This window comes from Pempheris klunzingeri, chromosome 3 (genome assembly GCF_042242105.1).
Source record: "Pempheris klunzingeri isolate RE-2024b chromosome 3, fPemKlu1.hap1, whole genome shotgun sequence".
NCBI classification, from domain to species: domain Eukaryota; kingdom Metazoa; phylum Chordata; class Actinopteri; order Acropomatiformes; family Pempheridae; genus Pempheris; species Pempheris klunzingeri.
This window is the reverse complement of record NC_092014.1, coordinates 7082381-7110046: the sequence shown is the minus strand read 5'-3', so window position 1 is coordinate 7110046 and position 27666 is coordinate 7082381. Positions and strand designations below refer to the sequence as shown.

Sequence of the window (27666 nt, the reverse complement as noted above, 5' to 3'; positions counted from 1 at the left end):
TTTTACTTAACTGTTTTTCAGTGTGTGACAAACACGCTGTCATGTGAAAAAACACATGTAAGGTATAAAGACGTTTTTTCTCATGTTTCTTTTTCGTTTCAGTCGCATTTTTTTAAGTCATCCATCTCCGTTGAAACAAAGATGCTTCAGTTTAAATCAATACAGCTACAACAGCCGGAGTTGAATCATCCTGCCGAGGTCACAGTGATTAATGGGTAAAACTAAAACACAGTTCTCAAATTTGGCAGATTCAGTCAGGCTGGGTTATAAAGACATCAATGCAGGTCTGGCCAGGTCTCAGTTTTAGGCCTGTGAGTTGTCTCTATTGGTGAGTTGTGACCTCTGCTGGAAGTAAAGACAAGTGCAACTGCATTGTATTGATGCATCTTGCAAATCAATGGAAACATTACATCATCCATCCATCCATCCATCAATCCATCTATTGTCTATACCGCTTATCCTTCAGGGTCTGAGGGGGGCTGGAGCCAATCCCAGCTGACACTGGACGAGAGGCGGTGTACATCCTGGACTGGTCGGCACTCAATCACAGGGCCGACACATAGAGATTCACGCTCACACTGACACATACGGGCAATTTAGAGTCACCAATCAACCTAACCTGCATGTCTTTATATGCTCTCTCTGTGCTTGGGCTCTCTCCGGGTACTCTGGATTCCTCCCACAGTCCAAACCCCACACAGAAAGACCCCAGGTTCAAATGTGGATTTGAACCTGGAGGAGGGCAACAGTGCTACATTACATCATGAAAAAGCTAATAAATAGACAACTTCTTGTTTAATGTTTGATGTAATTGTAATATTCGATGCAGTAATTGAATACAAGTAATTCTGACAAGAGTTCAGTGTTTTTTAGCCATTTAATCTTATTATGAATACATTGTGTATCAAAAATAATCTCTTATGTTGTTTTACCTTCACAGATATAACCAGGGCTCTGCTACTCTATAGAAACAGAATAGTAGACAGAATCAGTAAAATCAGTGCACTTCTGTCACTCCAGTAACCAAAATATCATAACATGAAGGCAAATGTACATTGAGTTAACAGAATATCGATCATCACTGATATTAAACAAACATGAGACAATGTTTGTGTGTGTGTCAGTAGCAGTCCACTATGACCTCTTGCCCTGGTTGCGTGTCTGGACGAGAGTGAGCGGCACTTGCGGTCAGTATGTCCTGCAGCAGAGAGAGGGGAGAGTTGTGGATGTGGTCGCTGCTCTGAGTCAGGACGTCCAGCCTCTCGTCTAAACCCAGAGACCTCAACACCTCACACACACTAACCATCACGCCGCCATCCGCCTCCCTCTGCGCTGCCATGGCCCAATCGCTCTCCTTCATCCCCAGTGTCTTTCTGATCTCCTGCCCCCAGCCCCAGCTAGGCAGCTCACAGGACACGCTGGCAACTGTTGCCCGTAGCGACAGAGGGCAGACAGTCTCTCTGAGTGTTATCAGCAGTCGACAGGCCTTCAGACCCACAGGCCTATCGCAGTCAAACAGACCACTCAACAAAGCTGAGATGACTCCCTGCTTGACTAAACTGTTTAACGCTCCGGTCAAATTTGACTCCGCGCCCTCCGTGTGTGCACCAGTGTGAGTGTGAAGTGTGTACGCCTGGTCAGAAGCTGCTCCATAGGGGTGCGGTGAGGCCTGAAGCGTGTCTGAGCTCTTCCTGTAACCCTGGTGGCCTGAGAAGGCCTGGTCCAGCAGCAGCTCAGCCAGCTCCAGCGTGTGAACTTTGACCTCCCAGTCCAGATCTGAGCTGCCTTGTGATAGGACGGAGCGCACACACTGCATGAGGAGAGAGGTGGAGGAGGAAGAGGAGGAGGAGGGTGACAATGGAGGCGAGTGTGAGGAGTGTGTCGAGAACCAGGCGATGAAGTACTGTACGACAGCCCTCCTGGCGAATCCCTCTGTGTCCTGGGAGAGGATTTCAATTAGCCGGGTCACTATTTCAGTCTGCAAGGACACAAAAGATTATCAGTCAACGGTCAAGTTTACATTGTACTTCAGCCTTCTGAAAACATGATACCTTTGTACTACTTTAAAGGGCCTATACACCTGCACAGGTGAGTACGTAAGTATGCTTATCTTAAATAAGACTGAAGACTTTTACAGACCGAGAAAGCAATAACAATGTAAAATATATAAAAACTAAAATACATGTTCAAACAACAATTAGGTTTCTATTGCTATTTTATAGAGAACACTGTAAATAATCGTATAAATAAGCATCTCGAATCTGAACGTAATCCAACATGATTAAGATGGTGTAATACGGAGAAACACTGAAAATATGGCAATACCCAGCATGTGTGTAAAGCTGGACCTGACCAAAATAAATGAAATACTGTCGTGTGAGCCCACACATTCGATCGAGATGTGAGGATCTTGTCTGAAGAGAGAAAGAAGCTGGCAAAATCTGACAGATCAACTGACAGAGGAAGGACCATAACCTGATGTTGTATCCTTCACCACATCAAGTTCTTCCCTGTAGTCTTGTGCCAACTGATTTTACAAAGTCTAGTGTAAGAACATTTCTGCGTACCTCCTCCTGAGTGACTGCTGCCCCCTGCTGCCAGCTGTGTGCCAGTGTCTTCGCCAGTGCAGTGACAGCGCTGGCTCTCACATAACTCTCTGTATCCTGAAGCGCCTCCGTCAGGAGAGGACTGGTGCAGCAGCCAGCCAGCAGGGCTTCCGACGCGTCACTCGTCTCCTCTGCGGATTTCAGGCGTCCCAGAAACTCCACGGTTGAGTCTCTCACCTCCCAACGCATGTCACACACACGCTTCCTCACGACCTCCGCAAGATCTAACCGGTATACACATGCATATGATTTAAATAACGCATTATACAACAATAACAGCAGCAGCAGAGTCTCTTCTGTGTGGAGATTCATTACACAGAAGAGTGTCGATGAGCTTCAGTGAAGAGGCTGCAGGTGAACTTTACCTTGTCTGAGCTGGTCTGTTATACAGGAGAGGTCTGTGCACACACTCTTCCACTTTAATAGGACCTGGTAGGACTTGTGGAGTACCTGAGGCATTCAAAATAGATAATGATATCATACAACTGTCTCATTCTCAAAATATATACATATAGAGTTATGGAAATCTCTAAAACTACAATCAAATATTGCTTAGCTGAAATATTACTCTATTTCTGAAATATTACAACCATTTTTCTCAAAATACTTAAACTTTTCTCAAAATTAACACTTTTTTCCTCTCAAATTTATAACTTCCTGAAATATTCTGGCTTTTTCTTCCTAAAAAATTTTGACTTTATTCTTCAAATCTTGTTAAACCTGCAGGTTAATGCACTAGTGTGTGATGGCATCTTCTTCTAAGACACCGCAGAGACATCAGCACACACATGACTTACAGTGGGGTCCGAATCAGGATTGTCCAGATATTGGATCACAACTGTGAACACGTCACTGATCCTATCCTCCGCTCCTGCAGTACACAAGATGGAGGACACATACTAAATGTTTTATCCTGAAAAACTCTTTCTTACACAAAACACATACGATATCATAATGTTCATATATTGTAGTATTTGTTTTTGTGTCAGTTTATGATGATATTTGATTCTACTTTCCTCTACTTTGTCAGAGAATCCAACTAATTGTTTGGGCCAAGTTATATTTACTTGTATCCAAGACTTTTATAATGTTGATGTTATATTGCCTAGCTCAGTTAAATTCTGTCAGCACTGTGGCTGTTTTTTCAGTAAAATTTTCCGTCAGGCAGAAGTTGAAGTGTTTGCATCTTTTTCTATGTGGATACAGTATAAACAGTGTTTTACCTGGACTGCTGCTGAGCGCTGTCAGAGCCTCCAGAGCACATTTCTGAACTTTGCCACTGCCGATCACATTCCTGCAAACCTCACTACACCCAGTGGGTGAGGAGGAAGAGACGCCACTGCAGATCCTCAACAATGACAGAACTGCTGTGACAATTAAAGGTGGAGGACAAGGGAGGACAGCAGAAGGCTGAAGGGAAACAAAGAGACAATCATGTCTGTCAGCTTCACAGAAAAAAAAAAAAACACACACTGGTCATTTTCTCTCGTTTCTCTGTTTTCCTTCCAGCCTCACCGTGAGTGTGATCTGTGGTGTGTTTGTCAGGCAGACACAGATCATAGAGATGCAGGAGTTTTTACTCTTCAGGTGCTCTACCAAAGAAACCCGATGACGGTCTGCTGCAGAAACCAGAACATATTTATCTTTCCTTAAGATGCTAAAGAGTTTTCTTGTTCTTTTTTTTCTGTGTATATCTGTGTGTGTTTTACCAGAGGTATTTGTGCCCAGTAGAGTCTGACTAGTTATAATGTCAAGGGGTAGCAGTAGTATTTTCACGGCCCGGGCTGTATGATCAGTATCACTGGACAGACACACAGGGAAAAAAGAAAAACCATGGGAACTGGTAAATAAATACTGGTTTTCTTAAACTACTCAAAAAATGAGCTTCTGCTGGTGATGGTGAAGCCACATTCTGTACGAGAGTGTAAAATCTGTTGTGCTGTGAACAGATGCTTACTGGTGACCTCTGTGAAGAACGGCAGCTGCAGCACGAATGAGGTCAGAGGGTTTGTTAATGTTCAACATGGACGACAGCAGACGGGTGGTAACGAGTCGGTCTGGAACATGTTCATCAGCGCTGGAGCTGCTGAAAACACACATGGACACTCATTATATATACAAAGGCTGTCAAGTGTTCAACTAATTGATCAACTGACTAATCGTTTCAGCACTAAACAGGTATCACAGCACAATTTTGCCTCTTTCTTTTTACATATATATAGCAGGTGCTCTATTAGTGTATCTCTTAGCTATTAATTTAATTCCATATTTACATAAAAATATGTGTTTCTCTATTTTCTATTTCTTATCTAAATCTTGGGACTTCTTTTGTCATACATTTTTAAGGCAGAGTGGCGTGTAAATAGCAAATGTGTCTATTTACACCCGGGTGTATGCTGAAAATAAGATATTTTACGTGCATCGCCCTTTGTAATTGTATTTGACTAATTATTCTAACCCAAACCATGATCTTTTCCTAAATCTAACCAAGTGGTTCTGGTGCTTAAAATTAATCAAACTGTGCCAAACCATTAACCAAACCACTGTAAGAGTAGTCTTAGCAGAATACACAATGTAAACACATATGCACTCCATCTCCGACTTTTTTTAATTATTTAGGGAATTACAGCAATATTCATAAGTTAAGCCTTTGTAACATGAGGGTCTTTGAGTAAACTGACCAGCTCTCTCATATGAGCATTAGTCTACCTGTGTGCAGCCAGAATGACGTCCATCAGGGGCAGTGTGAGCTGACTGTGGCCTGCTGTCACCAGCTCCTCCAGAGAGTCTGCGACTGTCTGGAGTAGCCTGACCCGGAGAGGAGGCCCGGCCTGGGCCAGCAGCAGGGCCAGCAGTCTGAGGGCCTGCAGACGCTGATGAAGCTGTGGGTTTTCTGTGGGAACAACTGACTCCTTAAGGTACTTGGAGACAGCTGAGACAACAGCAGTGTACTCTGTACTGGTTTCCGTGGTGATGGCTGCGATGGAGGCGCGTGTCATCCCGGCATCTTCCTCTTTCTTATCCACACCGTTACATCCTGCAGGCGAGACAGGCTGGAAGAAGAGGAGGATGTGGGCGAGCATTTGATTGGCAGCTGAGGCAACGAATAGACTTGTGTCTGTCTGCAGTTGTAGGAGCGGTTCGATGAAATCTGGGGAGTGAGGAAAGCAGACTTTAGTTAATAAGTGGGCTGCCCACCTCTCATCATATTGTCTTTCATGAGAAACACCATTTTAGGAGATGAGGTCTCATTTGCTACATGAAGTGTCACCTGATTGTACAAAGAAACTGAGCGCCTCTGGGTGCTGCAGTAAGTTCTTTAAGCCCTGGATCCAGCCAATCCGTAAACAAGGATCCTCCCAGAGCCCTGCTTCTTGCCAGTGATGAAGGTTAAATACCAGGTCCAGAACAGAGCTTTCCTGCAGGCGGAAACATCTCCACAGTCAGAAATGGTTAATTACAACTTAGTAAGAGTGCAAAGAGTTATTAACTCTACCTGAAGCCTTTTGAAGCCGTCCTCAGTGGCTGCCATTAAGCCGGTGACTTTGAGAGCGAAGGAGAGGACACCAGGGTCTGAGGCGGTGTTGTGAACCACAGTGGATATGAACTCAGGCAGGCAAGGGCAGGCCTCCAGCAGAGATCCACCTTCATCAGGAGAAAAAGTGGACATGAGACAGTAGTACAGAGATCCTGCAGTTCCACTCACTCTCACAGTAAAGGTATCAAAAGGCAAAAGGCCCCTACAAGAGCCTCTTCAAACTGAACCAATAAGCCGCTTAATTGATTAGTCAATTAACAGAAACTCAATCAGTAACTATTTTGATAATTAATGAATCCTTTTTTAGCAAAAATATCCAAATAAATATGTGTTGATTTGCCAGATTTCTTTGTGTAATGTGATATTACACTTAATATATTTAGATTTTCTACTGTTGGTAAGCAATTTAAACGTATCGCCTTAGGCAGCGAAACAATTGTGATATAATTATAAAGCATTTTTCACTATTTTTATAGAAAAAAGGATGAATCAACAAAATAATATGCAGCTTCTGCAGACACAGATCTAAATAATAGTTTGATGCAGGCTTATTTCATTATACATAGTAGTATTCCCAAACAAAGTGGTCAAATACCCATGAATGCATTGCCACAGAGTGAACTTGGGGCTCTTAAGGATCTGCTGTTTGCCCAGTTGGTAGTTTAAAGTCTAAAGTAGGGACACATTGTAAATGAACAATGACATCACCTGACATCTAACCACAAAAAAAGGGATTTAAAGGTTCACACCAGGAGAGACCACAGAGGGAGAAAACCAACAGGAGAAGAATGACAGGAAGCCAAACCACACCATCCCACCGTGTTCAGTACTAACCAGCCTTGGTGAGGCCTGTGAACCAGTCCAGCAGTTTCTCCAGGCTGGTGTCATCGGGCAGAGACCTCCCAGAGTCCGCCAGCACCTCACACACACTGGGCAGCAGCGACACACACTCTCTGTCCATGGTGCTAACGTGTGCTAATGTGTGTGTACTGAACTTCACTGCTAAATGTTTACATTGAGGCTCACATAGCTAACACCAACCCACGTGTCTGGAAACGCAGCTAAAACCCTGTGTTAATGTAGTCTTGAGTGAAAGGGCACGGCTAGCTAAAAGAGCAAACTGTAGTTTTTTTTTTCTTGTAGTTTTGCTAAACGTCCATCTCGCGGGAAATAGTTTCGGATTTGCCGGTGCGTGGCTTCCCTCTTCTTTCTTCTCTGTGCGTAAAATGTAAGAGTCATAACAGCGACACCTGCGCTGGTAGCTGATCTGTAAACTTGTAGATGGGATAAACTACCTGTACGGTCACCGTGTGGCGTCACATCCTCGTGTTTTACAGATCTAACGTCGCCCCGCATCTCTGCCTCCGAACAAGTTCCGGTGTCGTGTTTCCGTCTCATCGTCCATTTTCACATTTTCGCACATGGTGCCGCACCGGCCGAGGACCGTCAGCCTCTTAGTTTTTGGGATTTTTGCCCTGTTGTAGCGAGAAATCCGACTCGTAGTCTTGATAAATGCAAGAAACGGTGGATATGGTGGACGACCCCGAGTACGAAGAGGAGGAACCCTCCTTCAGCGACCCGGAGGACTTCGAGGATGACGTCGATGATGAGGGTGAGCGGCAGCAGGAAAGACGCCGGCTTTCCGGCCTGTTGCTAACAGTTAGCTTGGAGCTGTGGGCTCAACGGTGGTGGTTTTACAGATGCTAAAAAGCTAGCTAGCATGTCACTTTGCCTTCTGGACCTCAGTGTCTAAAACCCTGTGTCTGAATACTGGGAAAATACACAGATACAGTCACCATTTTCCTTTGACGTGTCCCCAACGCGAGCTAACAGTAACCGGTGTTGGCGGAGTTTCGTTTCACGCCCATTGAAGCCTCACCCAGATCCCAGACAGTCACTCACTGTGGCCTTGTCGCTGACATTTTGGAGAAATTAAATTGCACAATAAGAGGGGGAAGCTGTCTGATTGCCAACATTTCTTGTAGCTGTGTGGATACATAACCAAGGCCAAGACCACTGCTGTGATCCGCAGTCTGAAGGTTGGATGAATGAGCTGATGATAAATGGTAGCTTTCACATCAACGTCACGTTAATCCTGACCCGGGGCTGAGGGGTGTTTGGTCCATAATGTCCCTAAGTTCTGCTAAATATAGTGGCACATCAGAAACCCTCTTTATTAGGATGTTTTGTAATTATTTTTCAGCATTGCTCTGCAAAACAGACTCCAGGGATTTCTGGAAATTCATCAGCAAAATCAGTAATACTCTTAGGATGAGGGAGCAGGTGTCTAATACAGCAGCCCTACTTTAAGAGAAGTGCTGGTTCAGCTGTGTGGTGCTGTTGAACTCTGTTATACTACAAAAAGAGTTTTTTTATGTTTTGTCCAATCAATTTAAATCAATGAGGGCAGACTGAATATGAGAAACAGCAGCAATACAATGTTAACAGCACCACCAACTACAGCTTCTAAGATCACCATAAAGTTAGACTCAATCTCTAAATCATGAGATTACACTTGTTAGTTAAAGCTGGGACCATCTGATAAACTGGTAACAGAGTGTGGTGCACGTAGAACAACAAAATGAGATAATTTGGGCTAGTAATAACTATTTTCATAGTGCACAATATTTTGCCTTCATTGTGGAGAATAAGAAAATTTACCAAGGCTCATATAATATTCCTGTAACATCCCTGATTCCATTCCAGCTGAGGACCTTTAAATGTCTCTTTTTACTCCCCTTGTTTCTTTTCTATCTTTAATTCTGCCACTCTTCAATGAAATTATTAGTAAAGGAAACTTTTTAAGCTGTGATCTTCAAAAATGAAGCCTGTGGTCTCATTGCACAACTGACTAACATTTCCCTTCCCCTCTCTGTTCTCCTCAGAGCTCCTGGATGACATCTTGAGGGAGAAGCCCCAGGAGGCTGACGGCATCGACTCGGTGGTGGTGGTGGACAACGTCCCTCAGGTGGGCCCAGAGCGTTTGGAGAAACTCAAGAACGTCATACACAAGATTTTCTCCAAGTTTGGCAAGATCACCACGGAGTTCTACCCAGAGGCTGATGGCATGACCAAAGGGTGTGTGTTTAGCGCTCTAATTTGTTATGCAAGTGTACTGCTTTAATATTGAGTTTAATGCTAAAGAAGATTCTTACCTCACACAGGTACATCTTCCTGGAGTATGCTGCTCCTACCCAGGCCCTTGAGGCTGTAAAGAACGCAGATGGATACAAACTGGACAAACAGCATACATTCAGGGTCAATCTCTTCACTGACTTTGACAAGTAAGTGCACAGCATCTGATAAGAAATGCAGTAAATGTGACAGCAGATATGTGAGACAAATCGATAAATTTTAATCGTTTTCCCAGGTACATGAATATCAGTGATGAGTGGGAAACTCCAGAGAAGCAGCCTTTCAAAGATTTTGTGAGTATTTTATTTCTGTTATCAAAAAATCTGCTTTTTTTATTCTCAGTAGGCTTAAACGCACTGGGAATATCCGCAGAACAAATGAAGTGCCAAATTGCTGTGAGCTCCACTAACTCTGTATATCTGTCTATTCAGGGTAACATGCGCCACTGGATTGAGGACTCAGACTGTCGCGACCAGTATAGTGTGATCTATGAAGCCGGAGAGAGGACTGCCATTTTTAATAACGATGCAAAGGACCCAATCGTAGCTGAAGAGAGAGCAGTAAGTAGCTGATCACTCTTTGAAGTGCAGAATGTGATCCAACAGTAGCGACTGGCTTGCAGACCAATAACCTTTTTGTGTCTTGATGCAGCGCTGGACAGAGACGTATGTACGCTGGTCTCCCAAAGGCACCTACCTGGCTACCTTCCACCAACGTGGCATTGCGTTGTGGGGCGGCGAGAAGTTCAAGCAGATTCAGAGGTTCAGCCATCAGGGTGTGTCCCTCATTGACTTCTCGCCATGTGAGAGGTAAGCAACGACACAGTACTCACTCACACTTTCTGTAGCGCTTTTAGTGCTTTGACTGTGTGTATATATATATATATATTAACATATTAGCATCAAGTATTGTTGTGTTATGGGAATTGATACAGCGTTTGAAATGTACGATGACGGCTTTTTAATTCAACTAGTGCCTTTATCAGCAGGTAGTTCAGCAATAAAATTCTCTATTAAAGAATGAATTGAATATAATTTAAAACAAAAAGCATTGTAATTAAAGATGAATATTTAAATAAAGTTTTCTGTGCCCTGAATTCCTAAAGGATAACTCATGTATTATTAAACCGGGGCATTATTTTCACATATGTTCGTATCGAAGTGACTGGTAGGGACAAAAAATCAGCAACTGCTGTGTAAAATTACTGTTTTTGTCAATGGGTTCTGGTGACTTTCAATCAAGTGATGACATAACAGCTTTTCTAGTTACGCAAAAGGACAATACAGGTCTATCTCTGAAGGGATCCTTTCTGTAACATTGTCAGAAACTTAGAATAACAATCTGAACCCACCATTAGCAAAATTAAGCACTTTTAGTGGACGTGAATTGGTTTGGTGCAGTTGCCCAGAAGGATTACATTGTAGCCTGTTCACTGCTCTCTCTCAGCAGCAGGCTGAGGCAGTCTACTGGACCAATACTAAACATTTTTGTACGTTCTAGTCATTTTGAAGTCAGATACAATACTTTTATTTACCTAAATGTTGATTAAATATGTATTTTACACACTGAAGCAGCAGCTACACAAAAAAACCATTTCTGATACATCTTACTTTTCACAAGCTACTTGATGCAAATACTAAAGGTCCTGGGTCAAAGCTATTAAGATAACCATAAATTATTAATACTGGATTATGTCAGAATCACTGTAGTTTCTGACCTGCCTGAATCTCCGTGTTTGGTGGTGATGCCCTCCAGGTATGTGGTGACGTTCAGTCCACTGATGGACACCAAGGAGGACCCGCAGGCCATCATCATCTGGGACATTCTGACCGGACAGAAGAAGAGAGGTTTCCACTGCGAGAGCTCTGCACACTGGCCCATATTTAAGTCAGTACTCTGTCCTCATTACTTCTGTGGTCTTTTCACATTTGTTGCTCCTGCAGTGATTGAACATATTATAATGCAACATGTTTGTTCTCAGATGGAGCCATGATGGGAAGTTCTTCGCCAGGATGACCACAGACACGCTGAGCATCTATGAGACTCCAGTAAGCAGAATTAGTAGTTATAGAAGTTGTATTTATGTAAAAGTGGACAAGTAACGTTAAAGGCATATTTCTGCTCCTTTCAGTCTATGGGCTTGCTTGACAAGAAGAGTCTCAAGATTTCCGGGATCAAGTAAGAGTCCTTGATGATGTTGTGATGATTAGTTTCTTGTAATTACATGCTTTAAATTGTTATAGCATTCTCTATAGAGGTGTTGACAAGAATCTGTGTTTGTGTGTGCATCTGCAGGGACTTCTCATGGTCCCCTGGTGACAACATCATAGCATTCTGGGTACCTGAGGACAAAGATATCCCAGCTAGAGTGACTCTGATGCAGTTGCCCTCCCGTCAGGAGATCCGTGTCCGCAACCTCTTCAATGTTGTTGACTGCAAACTGCACTGGCAGAGAAATGGGGATTACCTGTGTGTGAAAGTGGATAGGACTCCTAAAGGGACACAGGTACGCACGTGGACAGAAAAAGGGCAAACCGGTTGAGAATTCACTGGTAAAAAATCAAATGCTACATGTATTTTTTTTCAATCTTTTTCAGGGTGTCGTCACCAACTTTGAAATCTTCCGCATGAGGGAGAAGCAGGTTCCTGTTGATGTGGTGGAGATGAAGGGTAAGAGTATAATAAAGGCACAAAGTAATGATGATTCTTTGCCATAGAAAGGAAAACTCAGACCCACTGTGTGTTTTGTTTTCGTCTTTCCAGAAAGCATCATAGCATTTGCATGGGAACCCAACGGCAGCAAGTTTGCTGTTCTCCATGGAGAGGTTCCCAGAATCAGCGTCTCCTTCTATCATGTCAAAAACAACGGCAAGATTGAGCTCACAAGTGAGTAGATCGGACAGACGCACTAACTGTCCACTGCGTTTCACAGTTTGATCTCCACTGAATGTGACATTTTGTCCTTTTTCTACAGAGATGTTTGACAAGCAGCAGGCTAACAGCATCTTCTGGAGCCCCCAGGGACAGTTTTTGGTGCTGGCTGGACTCAGGAGGTCTGTTAAATCTGTTTGTGTGTGTTTGCAATTGTGTGATTGACAGACACAAGAAGCCACTGATGACATGCTCAACAACTTTTCTGACACCTCGTATGAGAGCTAAGCTCCTGATTCTAACTCTGGTCTGAGGCTCATAGAATTATATAGATCTGCATTTGTATGTGAGCGTCTGTCCTGATGAATGTGTGAACATAATCCTCTCTTTTTCTATGCGTGTGCAGCATGAATGGAGCTCTTGCCTTTGTGGACACATCAGACTGCACCATGATGAACATAGCAGAGCATTACATGGCCTCTGACGTGGAGTGGGACCCGACCGGTCGCTATGTTGTCACCTCCGTCTCCTGGTGGAGCCACAAGGTACATGCTGCTCTGGGACACCATAAATACTTGTTTTCCTTTCTTGCCAGACCGATTGACTGCTTCTAAATGGAAATTCATTAACTTTCACTCACATCCGTCCTCCACCTTTTTATGTTTGTCTAGGTGGACAACGCATACTGGCTGTGGACATTCCAAGGCCGTCTTCTTCAGAAGAACAACAAGGACCGCTTCTGTCAGCTGCTCTGGAGACCCAGACCTCCCACCCTGCTCAGCTCCGAACAGATCAAGGTGCCATTTTATCTATATACATACTGTGTGTTTGAGCCAGTGACAACAAACAGCTTTTCTGACGCCTCATATCAGAGCTGCTTTGTGGCTCCTGATTCTTACTGAGGCTCACAACTACCCTCTGTGTACTGGTGCAACACATACTTAAATATTGTTCACAATAATAACAACAATTCAAATCAGAAACTCATATTGCCAAACCAGTACAGAAAATAACCAACACTGACAAATGATTAGCAATGAATGTACAGTGATAAGTATCAAGTTATAACAAATAATACATTCATCATTCAGTATTTACAAATAATATTTACAATATATTCTATGAATGTATTTCTCTGAATGTGTCATATTGAACTTGCATTGTACATGTTTGTATTTTATATTTGTCTTACTTGTGATTTGCGGCTGTGGAACCTGCCTATACCGTGAATATCCCTCCGCTTCTTTCAGATGATCAAGAAGGATCTTAAGAAATATTCGAAGATCTTTGAGCAGAAGGATCGTCTGAGCCAGTCCAAGGCTTCTAAGGTTTGACCCACTCATTTCTCTGATCCAGGCCGTTCACGCCTATTTCTTACCATTTTCATTTGGCTCTTTCAGTATTTTCTAAACCAGTGAAAATGGTGTTCACATACAGTAAAATTATAGTGTTTTGTTTTAAAGCATTTGTCTTTGTCTCTCTCTGTCTGAACACATTTTGTGACTCAAATATCTCAATATGATTTACAAACCTCTCAAAATGAAAGGGACATAAGCTGCATGCATACAATCCCAAATGGTGTTCTCTGTTGTCAAGCTAAATGTTTTGTGTGTCTGTTTTTGAGTAGGAGCTGGTGGACAAGCGCAGGTCCATGATGGAGGACTACCGTCGCTACAGGGAGACGGCGCAGCAGACCTATCAGGAACAGAAGAGCCTCCGCCTCGAACTCAGAGGAGGTGGGACCTCCCTCACTTCTGCACCCTTGAACCTTTGCTGACCTCCTTTCACGGTCCTCATCTTTGATTGACAAAATCCTAATATTTGTTTGTGTCTGCCAGGAATGGACTCTGACGAGCTGGACAGCAATGTGGACGACTGGGAGGAGGAGACCATTGAGTTTTTTATCAGCGAAGAAATCATTCCTCTTGGAGATCTGTAGTCCCCTACGCAGGTAACAATGTGTCCAATTAATTAACACCATTTAGAAATACTTTGTGGGTCCTTTAAAAGTCTCAAATGTGTTACATTTTGTTTGGGAGGGTCTTAAATATTATCATTTATTAAATATATTGAATGCTGTAAGCCTGGTCTTTAAATGATCAATGACAAATATATTTTTTCACATTAATAAATATATTGTAACAACTGAACCAGTTATTGGCTTTTTGCTGTACTTATACTTTTGAACAGGCAGCTTGTGTGTTTGTATGACTATATTTTCACATTTTATGTCATTGTTATTGTAAGATTAACCTTGAATTTCATTAAATAGTGGATTAAAAGGTCTTCAACTTGTTGATACATATAGAAACCCTGAACTTTAAATTGTACTGTTGTGTAGTTCAAAGTCAGTGGTTGGTTCTGTCCAAACCGCATGTTGGGCCCTGTTAAAGAGTCAAATCTCATTTCTTCCTTGTTCTGTTTGACCATGTAGATAGTTTTCAGTTTTTTTGTGTCAAAGTGAATGTATTATAGGATGTGCTGCTGAAAGCACAGAATGAGCCGCCTGCAAATCTTCATGTCTTTCAGTAATAATGTTCACTTTGTGTAACCCAAACTACATCGTGTCAACAGTTTTTCTGTAAAAAAAAAAAGCTGCATTTTGTGACCAACTCATTCATTCCCACCACAGCTGCTACGGTTAATGAATGAAAGTTGTTCTTGTTGAGTGCACTCTAACAAAAATGAATCACATTCCTCCATCTGCCTTGTATAATGAATTGGGCCTTTTAAGATTAACAACCACTGTTGGGGTGCTAATCCCTCTTTCCCTTCCTTTATGTAAATAACCCAGAACGAGAACATGTTCCTGATCTGTAATTAACTTTATGTCCTCTCTTTCTGTCTCAGTCCATCCGTTTTTGTGTGGAAGGAGGAGAGAAGAACTGCGTCACTGATTGGAGAAGGACGACGACCACGCTGTGAATCTTTGGCTTCACGATCACAAGCCTCAGCGTTCAACTTTAGTGACATCATCAAAGCCCGCCTTGCGGATCAGCAGCCACATCGAGACAAGAGAGAATACTTTCTATTGAATATTTTCTCTTTGTCTCTCACCATCATCCGCCCCTTTTTTTTTTTCTCTGTGGAACTTGATATTTAGTAATACTGCCTCCTTTTTTCTATTCATTAATTGGAGATACTCACTTTCTAATCTCTGCCCCCTCTCTTATTGGACCTTCCTCTTCCTGGGGTTGTTTCTGAACTAGCCTCACCATGCTAGTGTGTTATCACAGGGCAGCACAGGGTGCCATACCAGTGAGGGGTGGAGGTGTTGTGACTAAACAAGTAGCCTTGTTAATAAATGTGCTGATGTGGCGCTATAGTGGCCTGTATCCTCCTCCTTTCAGACTAGGCTTTCACACAGGGAGGGGGTGCGCAGTGGGATTAACTTTAAATAAACATTCAAACACAATACGACCTGCCTCTGTCTTAGTGTTTGGCTCTTTATTGTAGGGGGAATCATCTGTCCTCTAGTCCCAGTCAGACTTAAATGACACGATCACGACAGTAGTTTAATACTCAATACAGAAAATTAAAATTTTGATAATTAATTAATTTATCAAGCCAGCATGTCATGGTTCCAGCCTCAAGATGTGAGGAGTTTTTACTGTTTTATATTTTAAATTGAATATTTTTGGACAAAACAAGCAATTTTAAGACATAACCTACAGCTCTGCGGAAACTGAAACCACAGGTTTAATTATTGTCTTAATTAATCCACTTCCAGATTAATTCCTTAATTTCTAGCAGAGGTATTTGTTAGTAGCAGCTCTATATGCGCTTATGAATACACCCATGATCTATTGAACTTTTACGTCTAAACTTTACTGCGTCTTCGGAAGCTGCAGTTAAAATCAAAGCTGTATCTCACTACTGTGCCACTAGAGGTCACTGTATGTTAGGTTTGAAAAAGGAGAAAATTAGTTTATGGGGAAATTTTCTGCTCAAATGTCTGTTGTTCTGCTCAAAAATTAATAGTTTTATCTTCAACATAGATCAAATAATTTGTACATCAAGGTCACTCACTGCTTCATATACATATTGTGTATTTTTTGGTCCTCAAAGATTTTAAGCATCCAAGATCTTTAGATTCTCTTTATTCCTCGGGTTAGCTGGCCTGTCATTCTGGTGAAAGTCTTGCTGAAGTTTCTTCACACATTTATCAAACCATCCCCACCGCGACTGATAAATCATTTAATCTGCTTGTGCAAAGTAAGATACAGTAAACCTTCTTTTGTACGGATGAACTGAATTGACCCAAAGATTTTTGTCAGGGAGTTTTCGAGCAGGTTGGCCTGACTAAAGTCTGTAATTACAGTAAAATTATTCAACATCTGCGGCACTGTGAACTCATCAAACGGAGCCGTCAGGTCCCGATGTGCAGACACCATTTAGCTTCATTAGTCTGCATGGTTAATCCCTAATGGACGTGAGGTCAGACAGTGTTCATCCACTCTCTGTTTGAATATCGACACTATGGGCTGCAGAGGTCTTTTAGCTCATTAACCTGCTCTAAAGCATAGTATGCTCAACCTGTTCTGTACAGATGTTCACACAACATGAACAGATCAGTCACCTTATGACTGAATTACAGAAGACATTATCTATTGTTAAAGAACTTGATGGAAAAGCTGAAGGTATGAATGTGAGATGCCTTCACTAAAGCTCCAGACTTTCTTTGGTTACAGGCTCAGTGTGGTCTTAACTTTTAGACTACTGGTGAGCCGCCGCCTGGTCCTTCTGATGTGGAGACAGCAGCCACCCCATCATTTTCCCATCAGCCCACAGATGTTATAAATACTCATTAAGAGACAGCTCTTGAGCCCTCATTCAAAATGGGTTATACTTAGTTTAGACTTCAGCTCATAAAAGAAGCAAGCACATTCTGGATACTGACTTATCAGAAATACCAAAACAGTTTAATGCATTAAATATTTCCTCATAAATGCTTTTTTGACTAATAACTTAAGGTTGTACTTTATGGTGGTGTCACACTGGGCTGTAATTTATTGAAAAGTCTTTTCTACAGTTTTTTTTTATGGAGGAGCAGAGAGGTGACGAAAAACACCTTCAAATTAAAATTATACTGCTGTCAAACCACAAAACTAGAGCCTCTATAATTACCAAGAAATTCAATCAGCTAACTCTCTGACACTTCATTTAATGGCAATGCTTTAAATAACACATTTGCTATTTGTTTTCTGTGCTTTTTGAGGGTTTAGTGAGATGAACGTCTGCATTTCTTATCAGGGCTGTAGCCATGATTTTAGAAATACTGAAGTCACGAGTCTCCCTAAACTACCCTGAGAAAGTTTTGACCAGGAAACTAAAAGATGGTCTGCTTGGAACTTTATTCTGTTAACTGTTCAGTTATTGATTGATCAGAAATAATATTCTGGGGGAATAATACTAAAGCCTCTCTGTTATTTATCATTTTGTTCATTTTCAAGTGAAAAAATCTATGGAAGTGTATAATACTATATATATATGTATGCTTTTAATTGGAAGATGTGAATTCTCCTACCAGGATGCTAAAATCCACTTATAAATTATCGAGTTTCAGGAGCGGCAGGTTATATCAAGACCCATTTCTGCCAAGGCAGGATTTATAATCTTAACCTATTATCTTCTAATTGTGATTCAGCATCTCATCATTTGGATTTAAGATCTCATAATTTTACTTGGTATCTCCTAATTTTAATTCAGCATCTCATAATTTTGATTCAGTATCTTAAAATTTTGACTATTTTGTGGCTGAATATCCCATGATTTTAGTTTTCTAATCTATCTAACAACTTTGACTTAGTATGTAATAACTGTGATGCACCGTGAGTATTTTATTCACATCATGCATCATTTTTCATGATTTTTCCCTTTTCCTATCAGAGATTGACTCCCACAGAGTCCTAAATAGACTCCCACAGAGTCCTAAATAGGACCCTGTTGTTCATTCCAGTAAAGTTACAGCTGCTAATCCAGCATCAGCCTCCCCTGGGACCACCTGGGGGTCCCTGGACCACCCTTTCGGGAAACAGCAGGCAGATTTATGGTTTTACAGCTGGCCAGTCCTGGTGGTTCACTGTGATGGGGCTATAGTGTGTAAAAAAAAAAAAAAAAGAGTGAGTGGAGGAGTTGGTGGCTGGGTTTCCCAAAATCTCGCGAGACTTGTCTGCAGTCTGGGGCGCGTAGACCGCTGCAGTCCCGTCGTGCCCAGCCGGTCCCATCACCGGGCTGACGGACAGGCCGAGAGGGGGGACACCGAGCAGGCGACAAAGGGCTGGTCCACCGGCACCATGGAGCTCATCTGCCGGGTAAGAGAAAACATCACATTTAGCCTCTTTGTTCCCTTTTTTCTCAGTCAGACAGACTCATGGTCAGACTGGCTTAATTGTCGCCGTGATGCTGCCGGCATGAAGGGCGTAAAGGGGAACAGAACCGGGCTTTTATTCCACCTCAAAGGGAGCGTAAAGAGGTTCGTGGGGAGAGGAAGCGGAGGAGGCTGTGGAGGAAAATAAGTTCAGCTTTTCTGTCTGTCTGCTGCTGCTGTGGAGGAGAAGCAGTGTCCGCTGAAAGGGCACATTGTAACCTGTGTGCTGTATAAACTGAAGCTGTTTTTCCGACCGAAAATCTGTGAGGAGGTGATGGTGAGAAAAAGAAGAATATTATTAACTCTGATTCAACACCATTTTTTATTAATAAGCAGCCAACATTTCTTCAAAATGAAAAGAAAAAAGCATATAGCCACACACTGGGCTACAATGTACATTTGTCAGTGAGCCCCTGAAACATATTTAAAGGAATATTTTAATGTTTTTTTCCCCTTTTACGCGTGTTTTTGCGCACGTGTGTGTGTGGGTACAACGCGTGCCAAGACACGAGACAGTTTAGTGGATGTTGATTTCTCAAAATAGGCCCCTCCAGTCAACGTGGAGTTTAGATTTAAAACCCAGTGGAAAGAAACACCACAAGAAAAAAAACCACTATAATTTTCTCTGTCAAAATATGAGCTGAAGGATTTTCTGCTTTGCTTTCCCCCCCAGTTTGGATTTTTTTTCCTCCCCTGGTTTTATTAGAACCGTCATTTTTTCCACAATCTTCCCCGACAGCAGATGTTTTTATGGGACAGACAATAAGGGGTGTAAACCCTCCAGCAGGCTCTGCACTGGGGCTGCTTCCTCCCCCACCGCCCCGTTTGTTCACATCCCAGTGACAGCTGAGCACCCCGGGCGGGGCTAGAGGTTCCCACGGATTCCCTCGGGTCAAAACCATTTATAGCACATACTTCTAAAATGTCTGCTTGGACCTCGCACTGTGAGATATTTTGGATGATGTCCACTACAAGTTGAATTTAATGCCACTTATTTGGCTGCATCCCTGGAAGAATGATTGGGATATTTTACTAAACCCAAGTAAGATAAGAGAGACTTTATTTATCACCTGTTACAGCAACAGAAAAGGTGCAGAAACAAAGTGTCAGTAACAGAAGTAGTGCAAAAACAAGGGATATAACAAATACAAAAATAAATACAAATATAAAAGTATGAGAAAAAAATATAAAATGTATTCATGTGTCACACAGTAGTAAGAAAAGAAAATAACAAGTAAAAAGTAGCCCGCATATTACTGAAGTGCAGTTCAAGTATCAAAAGTAAAAGTACATTCTTTCACACTCTTGTATAAGTAGAGTTTTTGGCAACTCTGCCTGCCTTTGATTTTGGTTTTGTATTATAATGATGCATCATATTTTACAGTTTGTAAGCTGTCAAATAAAATGCAGTCAAGCAAAAAGTCCAAAGTACAATTATTTGCTCTGCAATTGAGCAGAGGGGAACTGTAAAATAGCACTGACAGTAGCTGAAATACCTCAAATCACACTGTAATTCAGTATGTGGCCTGTATGTAAATGTGTTAGTCACATCCCACCGCTGATGCATCTTATTGAGTGCAGCCAACTGTCAAATCTTAGGTTTTTACGAAGCTGTAGCTGTTTAAGTTTGGTTTTTGTGTTATTGTTAAAAGATATTTTTGCAAACATCAAAGACTAAAGTGATTCATTAGTTAATGTGATTAGGTTCACAATGCCACATTTGCCAAGTATTTTTGTGACTTATCTTCCACGTGTGGATTTAGGGCTGGTAGTTATGGTTGAAATTAAGATCATCGTATAAAATACAGTGTTTTCCAATTCTATATCACAATTTGGCAAATGTAGGCAATGCCAAACTAATCAAATCAGTGTTCAGAAGTATGAACTACCAAACCCTTTAAATGTTTAACACAAACGTTATGAAATAATCTATCTTAAAATAAGATTATATCATCATGATAAGATTCTCTGTCAATGATATTATTAAATTATTGCCCAGCCCTGCATTACTGATCATACATGTGTGAAATTGTAGCTCACACTTCTCACTGTGTTATTTTATTCTGCACATCTTTACTCACTGTGTTGGCATTTACAAAAACCACCCCCTCACCAATTAATTCTGCATTTCTATTTCCAGTGAAAAGAGCACCCATAAAGTATGTGCACTATGTTTAACTCCCCAAGACATTTAATATCCGCCGGCTTATGTTGTTTTTTATGTTAATTTGTTCCTTGTGTGTAAAAACGACACCTTAGGCCGCTATGTACTCTTGTTAGTGTTCTGCACTGCCTGTTGCAAATTATAAGGCTCAGATGACGCCGCGCCTGAATGGTCGTTCTTTAAAATTCAGTCATTCAAGTGAGATGAAGAGCATGCGTGCAGGATTTAAAGTCAGTATTTTTCTTTCATTTTATTTGAGCTTACTTTGTTCCATATAAATTTTTATGAATATGTAAATAAACATGTACAGTATATACAAATATTAGTTTAACCTAACCAGTGAATGTAGGACAATGAGAGTCAGTGCATGCTGTTGCCACGGTAACCAGGCAGCTCGGAGAACGTTACATTGTTACGACGTTCACCGCCTGTAAACACAGAACACAATGTTTCAGTGAACCGTGTTGTTCTAGAACAGAGTTCTGGAACTAATTATGTGTTGGTTCTACGTTCTATATGACGGGTTTATTATTCTAGATAATGAGGTCAGTTACACGAATAGTGAGTGTTACAAGAACAGATACTAAATGAGTCGATGTAACTTTTGCTAAAAACAAATAAAATAAAATAAAAATAAAGGTGTAACAATAAATGCTAGAACAGAGAAAGTTATAGAACAGCACCTTTAGTTAAAGTTTGCCGACATTAGTTAACATTAGCCACTGTAATCTACCAGTCAGACCAGTACGTGCATCACCTGTTATGAATTTAAATTTAAATTTATAAGAGAAATATGGTGTTTATTCTCCTATTAAAAGTTACACATGTATAGTTATAGACATAGATATCAGAAAAACTGATCAAGGTGGAAGTAATTTAAACCTCTTCTACTGGCTATTATAGTCTGTAACAATGCATTATAATTTATGAACTCATCATATATTTTGTATATAAAATCATAATCTTCACTGTAACTAGTAACTTTGCGTGTGAAATGAATGTCTTGGTCAGACTTCCTGTCTCTCTCAGTTGCAGGCAGCAAGCAGGAAGTGTCTCCTTCCGCTATAGAAGGCCATCATGGAGCTGAGATAACCTCTCCTTATTTCTTCACCAATCACGGCTCTGGATCTACTATAACCATGGGAACATGGCGCGGCCTACGAGTGGCGTTCATCCTGGGGTCTTTGTTTATGATCCTGCTGATCATTGTCTACTGGGACGACGTTGGGGGCTTCAACCTCTACCCACTGCAGGACCCCAAACACGAGTCCCCTCACGCTGATTCTTCCTGTCATGCGACTACAGGTCCTGCACGCTCTACTCCCTCCATCAGAACCCGGACCACTTCTTCCTCCACTGTCCCTGCTACTGTTCCCAGCACACCGCTGGTGCCTGAGAAGACAGGAGGAGCAGCTGAGGAACATACAGAGGAGGAGGACAATAAAAAGCAAGAACAGACGAGGGAGGAAACTGCTGCTGAGGAAGATAAGGAACAGCAAGAGAGGAAACAGAGGATCATGGATATGTGTTCAGGAATGGATGCTGTGGAATTCCCCGGAAGGACTCGGGCATTTGAGCAGATTCCCAACAGGGAGCTGGATCACCTGATAGTGGATGACACACACCAGATTATCTACTGCTACGTTCCCAAGGTACAGCTGCAGATTCTGTGTGTGTGTCTGTATTTGTGTGAACATGTGGGTGGTTGCATGCATGTGGGTGGTGAGTTAGTTCATTGTGTGTGGGTGTTAAAAGAAGACTACAAAGAGAGTAAGAGTAAGTCAGTTTTCTTCCAATCTTTTGCAGCTGGTCAGAACTCATATTCTCACACACGCACACACACACACACACACACACACACACGTTCACAGTCCCTCTTGTCTTTCCCTTTTCTTTCCTTCCATCGTTGTTTCTCTGTTCAGGTAGCGTGCACCAACTGGAAGAGAGTGATGGTGGTACTGTCTCAGTCTCTGATCTCACCCTCCTCAGGAAAACCTTACACTGACCCGGAGGCTGTACCGTCTGACGTCGTACACAACTCCTCTCTCCACCTCACCTTCGCCAAGTATGACTCACACAAACTGAAGTTTTGCTTTATGTTGTCCATTCAATTCTCCACACTGCACAGATAGAATTCTTGGTGGAGAATTACTAATTCTCTTTGTGATTTACTCTCTTTTGTTGAATACTAAAAAAAACGTTCACATCAGAAGTTATGGAGTTTAATGAAGCCTCAAAACCTGCCTGATTTGATTGCAGAACCGTGATCACACCAATGGTACAGATTTTGCCGAGTTCTTACTTGCAACAGTTGCACTTCTTTTTTTTTTTGCCTTTATTGGACACAGACAGTGAAGTACAGGAAACAGGGGAGAGAGGGGCGGGGGAGTATGACATGCAACTAAGGTCATCATTTGGACTTGAACTGGTTGGTTGAGACCATGCAGTCTTGTGGCATGCGCTGTAACCACTTGGCAACCAAGGTGCCCCATCAGTTGCACTTCCAAACATCTTTCCACTATAGTGGTCTTATTATAACATGCCCTCCACGCAAGCAGCAATTAATGAAGAAAAATTAAGAAAGACACAAATAGATATACCTTTTTTGATTCCTAGGCAGCAGAAAGAGTAAAACAGGTGTGTTAAATCTCTCAGCCTTCATCTGCATTTGAGCAAAAAATGAGTAAAGCTGCTTAATTACGCAGGTGACAAGTAGTGACAAGTGACAAATCTCAAAGTACAGTCAATATTCTGTGTACCATAAATTCCCTACTTTCTAACTGATATGATAACTTTTTGTTGTATATACTACATTTAGGCAAAGCTATGGCTAAACCACACAAGTCATACATCTCCACATCAACATATTGAATAGAATTGCAGAACAAAACAATTTAATTCCTACACAGACAAACCAAGCCCCCACTATAAACAGCTCAATAAAAAATCTCTCCAACAAGTCAGCATGAAAAACAGAGTGACTGAAAATGTGTCTAAACAAGAAAGACTGGACAGCCAAACAAGCCACATCCTTCAATCCCCAAATGATAACAAAGGAAAATCAACCATTAAATCGAAATGTCAAGGCAGACAAGACAGCTTTGCAATGCTGAAATGAAGGTTAGTCAGTCTGACCATGTAAAGTGGCGGCTTTTCCCCCCAAAGATCCTACAAAATCTATTTCTAAGAACTGTGGTGTAAGAATTGAAGTCACAGTAATTATCTCTGCCAGGCGTAAACCTGGAGGGGATCGTCGTGTGTGTGTGTGTGTGTCTGCCTGTCTGCGTCTAATCTGGCATAACACCAATCAGCCTAATGTTTTGTGCACATTTATGCCTGTGTGCTGAACGACCTCTTGTGGATGTGGTGATTCACAACCTTTGAAAAACCTGTATTAATATTATCATACTGTCATTGACTGATTCAATGTTAGTCTGTTGCAGGCCACATTTTCATCTTTATCTGAAAAACTGGCATCTATAGAAAAGCTTGGTGTCGTTTTAAACCAGAGCATCTGCAGATCAGTTCCATACCTGATATGTTATGATCCACCAAAGTTAATGGCAATATAACACGAAAAAGACCTGTTTCTGCTATGTTCACTGACATCTTCACTGTAAGTGAGCCGTTGTGTACAGCTGTTGTATCGAAGTCTGTTTCCACACTAAATAGTGTTTCCCGTGGCAGAGCCCTTGGCATAGCAGAGACCACCAAGTCGAGATCTGCACTCTACTGCACTTTTCTAGTTATTTCTTCTTTTAAAACTTTAGGAAACTCATTTAGTAAATTACTGTATGATTTCTCTCCGTTGCAATGTCTTTTTTCTGTCTCCTCTCCTTTTCAAAGGGGCATTAATAAGTGAAAAGGTGACTCTGTATTCCTTTTTCCCTCAGATATTCAGTTAAACTGGAACTGTGTTTGACAAACTATCCGTGAGCTAAAAGGCTTATTTACTGAGTTGACACTTGGAAGAGGAAAGTGGAAACGACAGGCGGAGCTTGGTGCTGCAGCACAGACAGACCTTTCTCTACCCCTGGGGAGCTGTCTGTTTTTGGACATTAGTATCTGAATATGTTTTTCTGTCTGCATCGCTTTACAAAACACATCTTTTTTCCTTGTAAGGACTGACCTGGCCCTATTTTATGGGCATTTAGTGACATCACCAAATGTTTTCAGTATTACATGAGACCAAACAGATGTAAGACCAATGACTTAAGCAGGGAGGAGGCTAAAGATCTCCTTTCACGGTGTTGTGTGCCGTTTGTGTGTTCATGTCTCTTTTACCAGGTTTTGGCGCCATTATGGTTCTCTGTCCCGCCACCTGATGGCACTCAAGCTCCAGCACTACACCAAGTTTCTGTTTGTGCGAGACCCTTTTGTTCGTCTCATCTCGGCGTTCAGGAACAAGTTTGGAAGGTGTGTGTAGACAGAGTGTGTGTGTGTGTGTGTGTGTGTGTGTGCATGTTCCCTGAACCAAAGGGCAAGGCTGAGAGAGGTGTTTTACTTTGGATTAAATTAAACAGCAGTCTTATCATCCTTGAATTAAAGTATGTGCATTTGTGCGTGTTTCTAGACCCAACGAGGACTTCTACAGGCAGTTTGGTTCGGTAATGCTGCGTCGTTACAGTAATGTGTCTGGCGGGTTGCCAGAGACAGCGGCTGAGGCTTTTGCAGCAGGAGTCAAACCGACATTTCAGCAGTTTATCACCTACCTGCTGGATCCGGAGACAGAGAGGGAGAGTGTCTTCAATGAACACTGGCGGCAGGTATTTGTCTCACACAGCTAGATGCACAGTGTAGTGCGTCGATGTAGTTTGCTGTTGCTCTTTCAGACGGCTTGATTTTGTGAGATCACTCTATGAATATTTGCCCCTTCTGCTGAGCATATGCCACTTCCATCTGTTTTAAAAGACCATAGCAGTAGAATGTGAATTCATTTCCAATATCTAAGATTGTTCCTGTCATTTGCGCTTTGCACGAGAAATGAATGGATCATTCTGTACTAATGAAAAAGATACAGACAACTGCATCTTTGGAACAAGACTACCAATTACAATTTGAGTGTTTCACAGATACGCTGGGTTCTGTGATGGAACTGTTCTTAATTGAATTTGCAATTACTGTATCGTGATATCTCCCACTACCGTGATATAAAATTACATTGATGGTGATAGAGGATTTTGGCCGTATCGCCCACCCCTACTAAAACACAATAAAATTGTTTATTTATTATTATTATTATTATTTTTTTAATCACATGTAATTGAAACGCATACGCATGTAATCTTAAGAAAAACAAAGAAAAAAAACAAACAGAAGGAAAAAGAAAAATCATGACAGCACCTACATCTAGAATCACAGCTATGTAATAATAATAACAACATACATTACAAAACTGTAGACATTAGAGATGGTATTGGGCCACTAGTTTACGGAGACAGTAGATAGGAAAGAGGATACATTCATAAAAAGTTTTATAAAATGGGATTTACTCTGAAAGTGACCCCACCCCCTGTGTACTAAATCTGAAATTTCATGTGGTAAATAAACTAAAATAGATTACTGGTTACTAGGAGAGAGGCTTTCCATGGACAAAACCTTGTATAATTATCTGTACCACTGTGTTACTATTGAAGGTTTGTCTTAGTCAACTGGAAAAATATACACTGTAGCTAACAGCTTCATTACAGGAGTACACTGTGAGGGGTTAAGATTAAAACCTTCTGGCCATAATCCCAGCAAAATGTTGCTTCCAATTTAATTTCCATGTACAAGATTGTGCAAAGCTCTTTTTAAATATTTTTTTCCAGGAACTCACAATCACAGGGCATTGACATATTAAGTGAAAATATGTTCCCTGCCTCCTCCTTACATTTAGTGCACACAGGAGATATGTTGTGGGTACATTGGTGCTTCTATGCTGATCCGTTCCTTAATTTGTTTTGCCAGCTGTTGTTAGAGGCATCAGAACAACCTTTCATTTTTTTCCAGTGTTGTATTTGTGCGGCAGCTGCATCCGTCAGTTCCACAGACAAAAGATCAAACCCTTTGCATCTGCTTGCCTCGATTTTTCAGTATATACATTTTATCCTTTGGACCACTTGAATGTCAGACATATAATGTAATCATCTTGTATTTTTATTTTGACTTTTGTTCTTTACTTTCCACCTCTGCTATTTACATTACTATTTAGGAATGAAGGTGATCAACAATATTTGGGTTAATAAACAGGTGAAGAGTTGTGGGACCTGTTTTTCAAGTATGACAATTAATGCACACACACAGTAGAAGCAGAGCAGACGACAGAGACAGATGATACACACCTGTACAAAGTCACAAATGTATGCTCAACTAATGCAGCTTTAAAATTGTTGCAGGTGTACCGTCTGTGCCATCCATGCCAGGTGAAATATGACTTTATTGGACGACTAGAAACCCTGGAAACAGACGCGGAGCACCTGCTGAAGCTTCTGCGTGTGGATAATTTGCTGCGCTTCCCTTCAGGGGCCCGAAACCGCACTGCAGCCAGCTGGGAAAGAGACTGGTTTAAACAGATTCCCATGTCAATGAGGAGAGAACTGTACAAGCTGTATGAACCAGACTTTGAGCTGTTTGGCTATCCCAAACCTGACAGCGTGCTCCACCAGTAGACCACACCGAGCCAAAGGCCCGGGCACTGCACTGTGTGTAGAGCCCACACCTCACCTACCTGCACACAGCCAGCATATGCCTTTAAACACCAATCTATGATGCTGTTTGTCTCATTTGTGCATACCTCGAACGACAGAAGTGCCTGCTATTATTATTTCATTGTTATCACTTCATATCTGAAGCACACTTGCTTACTAGCAACATTATCCCAGTCTGTTTTCCCCATGTAAAGGCACTTTGAATAATACTTTGTGAATAGTATTTTAGTAAGTCATAGGGGAAGGACTGGGGCTAACTGTTGGCTGACATTTCTGAAGGGAAATATGTTGCA

At 41.7% G+C, this 27666-nt stretch overlaps 3 protein-coding genes and 1 non-coding gene across 8 annotated transcripts; 3 read left to right on the top strand and 1 right to left on the bottom strand.

Moving 5' to 3' along the window:
- Positions 1-858: 858 nt before the first annotated feature.
- On the bottom strand, positions 859-7105 carry brat1 (BRCA1-associated ATM activator 1). 5 transcript variants are annotated; one of them, XM_070856234.1, is made up of 12 exons: positions 6979-7105; positions 6103-6251; positions 5878-6025; positions 5316-5757; positions 4564-4692; positions 4122-4407; positions 3830-4016; positions 3404-3477; positions 2972-3056; positions 2568-2830; positions 1304-1978; positions 859-1198 (listed from the first exon to the last, which is right to left on the bottom strand). In XM_070856234.1, the coding sequence occupies exons 1-12, from the start codon at positions 7103-7105 to the stop codon at positions 1121-1123; spliced, it is 2643 nt and encodes an 880-aa protein (XP_070712335.1). In that variant the 3' UTR covers positions 859-1120. The 5 variants fall into 5 exon arrangements, with proteins under 5 accessions (XP_070712335.1, XP_070712333.1, XP_070712334.1 ...); XM_070856232.1 differs by having other exon boundaries at positions 859-1978; positions 4122-4225; positions 4316-4407; XM_070856233.1 differs by having other exon boundaries at positions 859-1978; positions 4122-4225; positions 4316-4407; positions 4564-4689.
- Positions 7106-7547: 442 nt separating this feature from the next.
- LOC139225378 (eukaryotic translation initiation factor 3 subunit B) lies at positions 7548-15565 on the top strand. The gene is made up of 19 exons (XM_070856244.1): positions 7548-7756; positions 9030-9222; positions 9309-9428; positions 9515-9572; positions 9711-9839; positions 9931-10088; positions 11035-11166; positions 11261-11327; positions 11411-11457; positions 11575-11785; positions 11877-11949; positions 12043-12165; positions 12254-12332; positions 12557-12695; positions 12822-12947; positions 13401-13478; positions 13778-13886; positions 13989-14101; positions 15001-15565. The coding sequence occupies exons 1-18, from the start codon at positions 7657-7659 to the stop codon at positions 14087-14089; spliced, it is 2043 nt and encodes a 680-aa protein (XP_070712345.1). The 5' UTR covers positions 7548-7656; the 3' UTR covers positions 14090-14101; positions 15001-15565.
- Positions 12387-12468, top strand: LOC139199493 (small nucleolar RNA SNORD60). The gene has a single exon (XR_011584136.1). It is a non-coding gene; the product is annotated as a small nucleolar RNA SNORD60 (small nucleolar RNA).
- Positions 15566-18388: 2823 nt separating the features above from the next.
- Positions 18389-27666, top strand: LOC139198837 (carbohydrate sulfotransferase 12-like). The gene is made up of 6 exons (XM_070827795.1): positions 18389-18464; positions 21714-22336; positions 22607-22749; positions 24972-25100; positions 25258-25450; positions 27062-27666. The coding sequence occupies exons 2-6, from the start codon at positions 21824-21826 to the stop codon at positions 27332-27334; spliced, it is 1251 nt and encodes a 416-aa protein (XP_070683896.1). The 5' UTR covers positions 18389-18464; positions 21714-21823; the 3' UTR covers positions 27335-27666.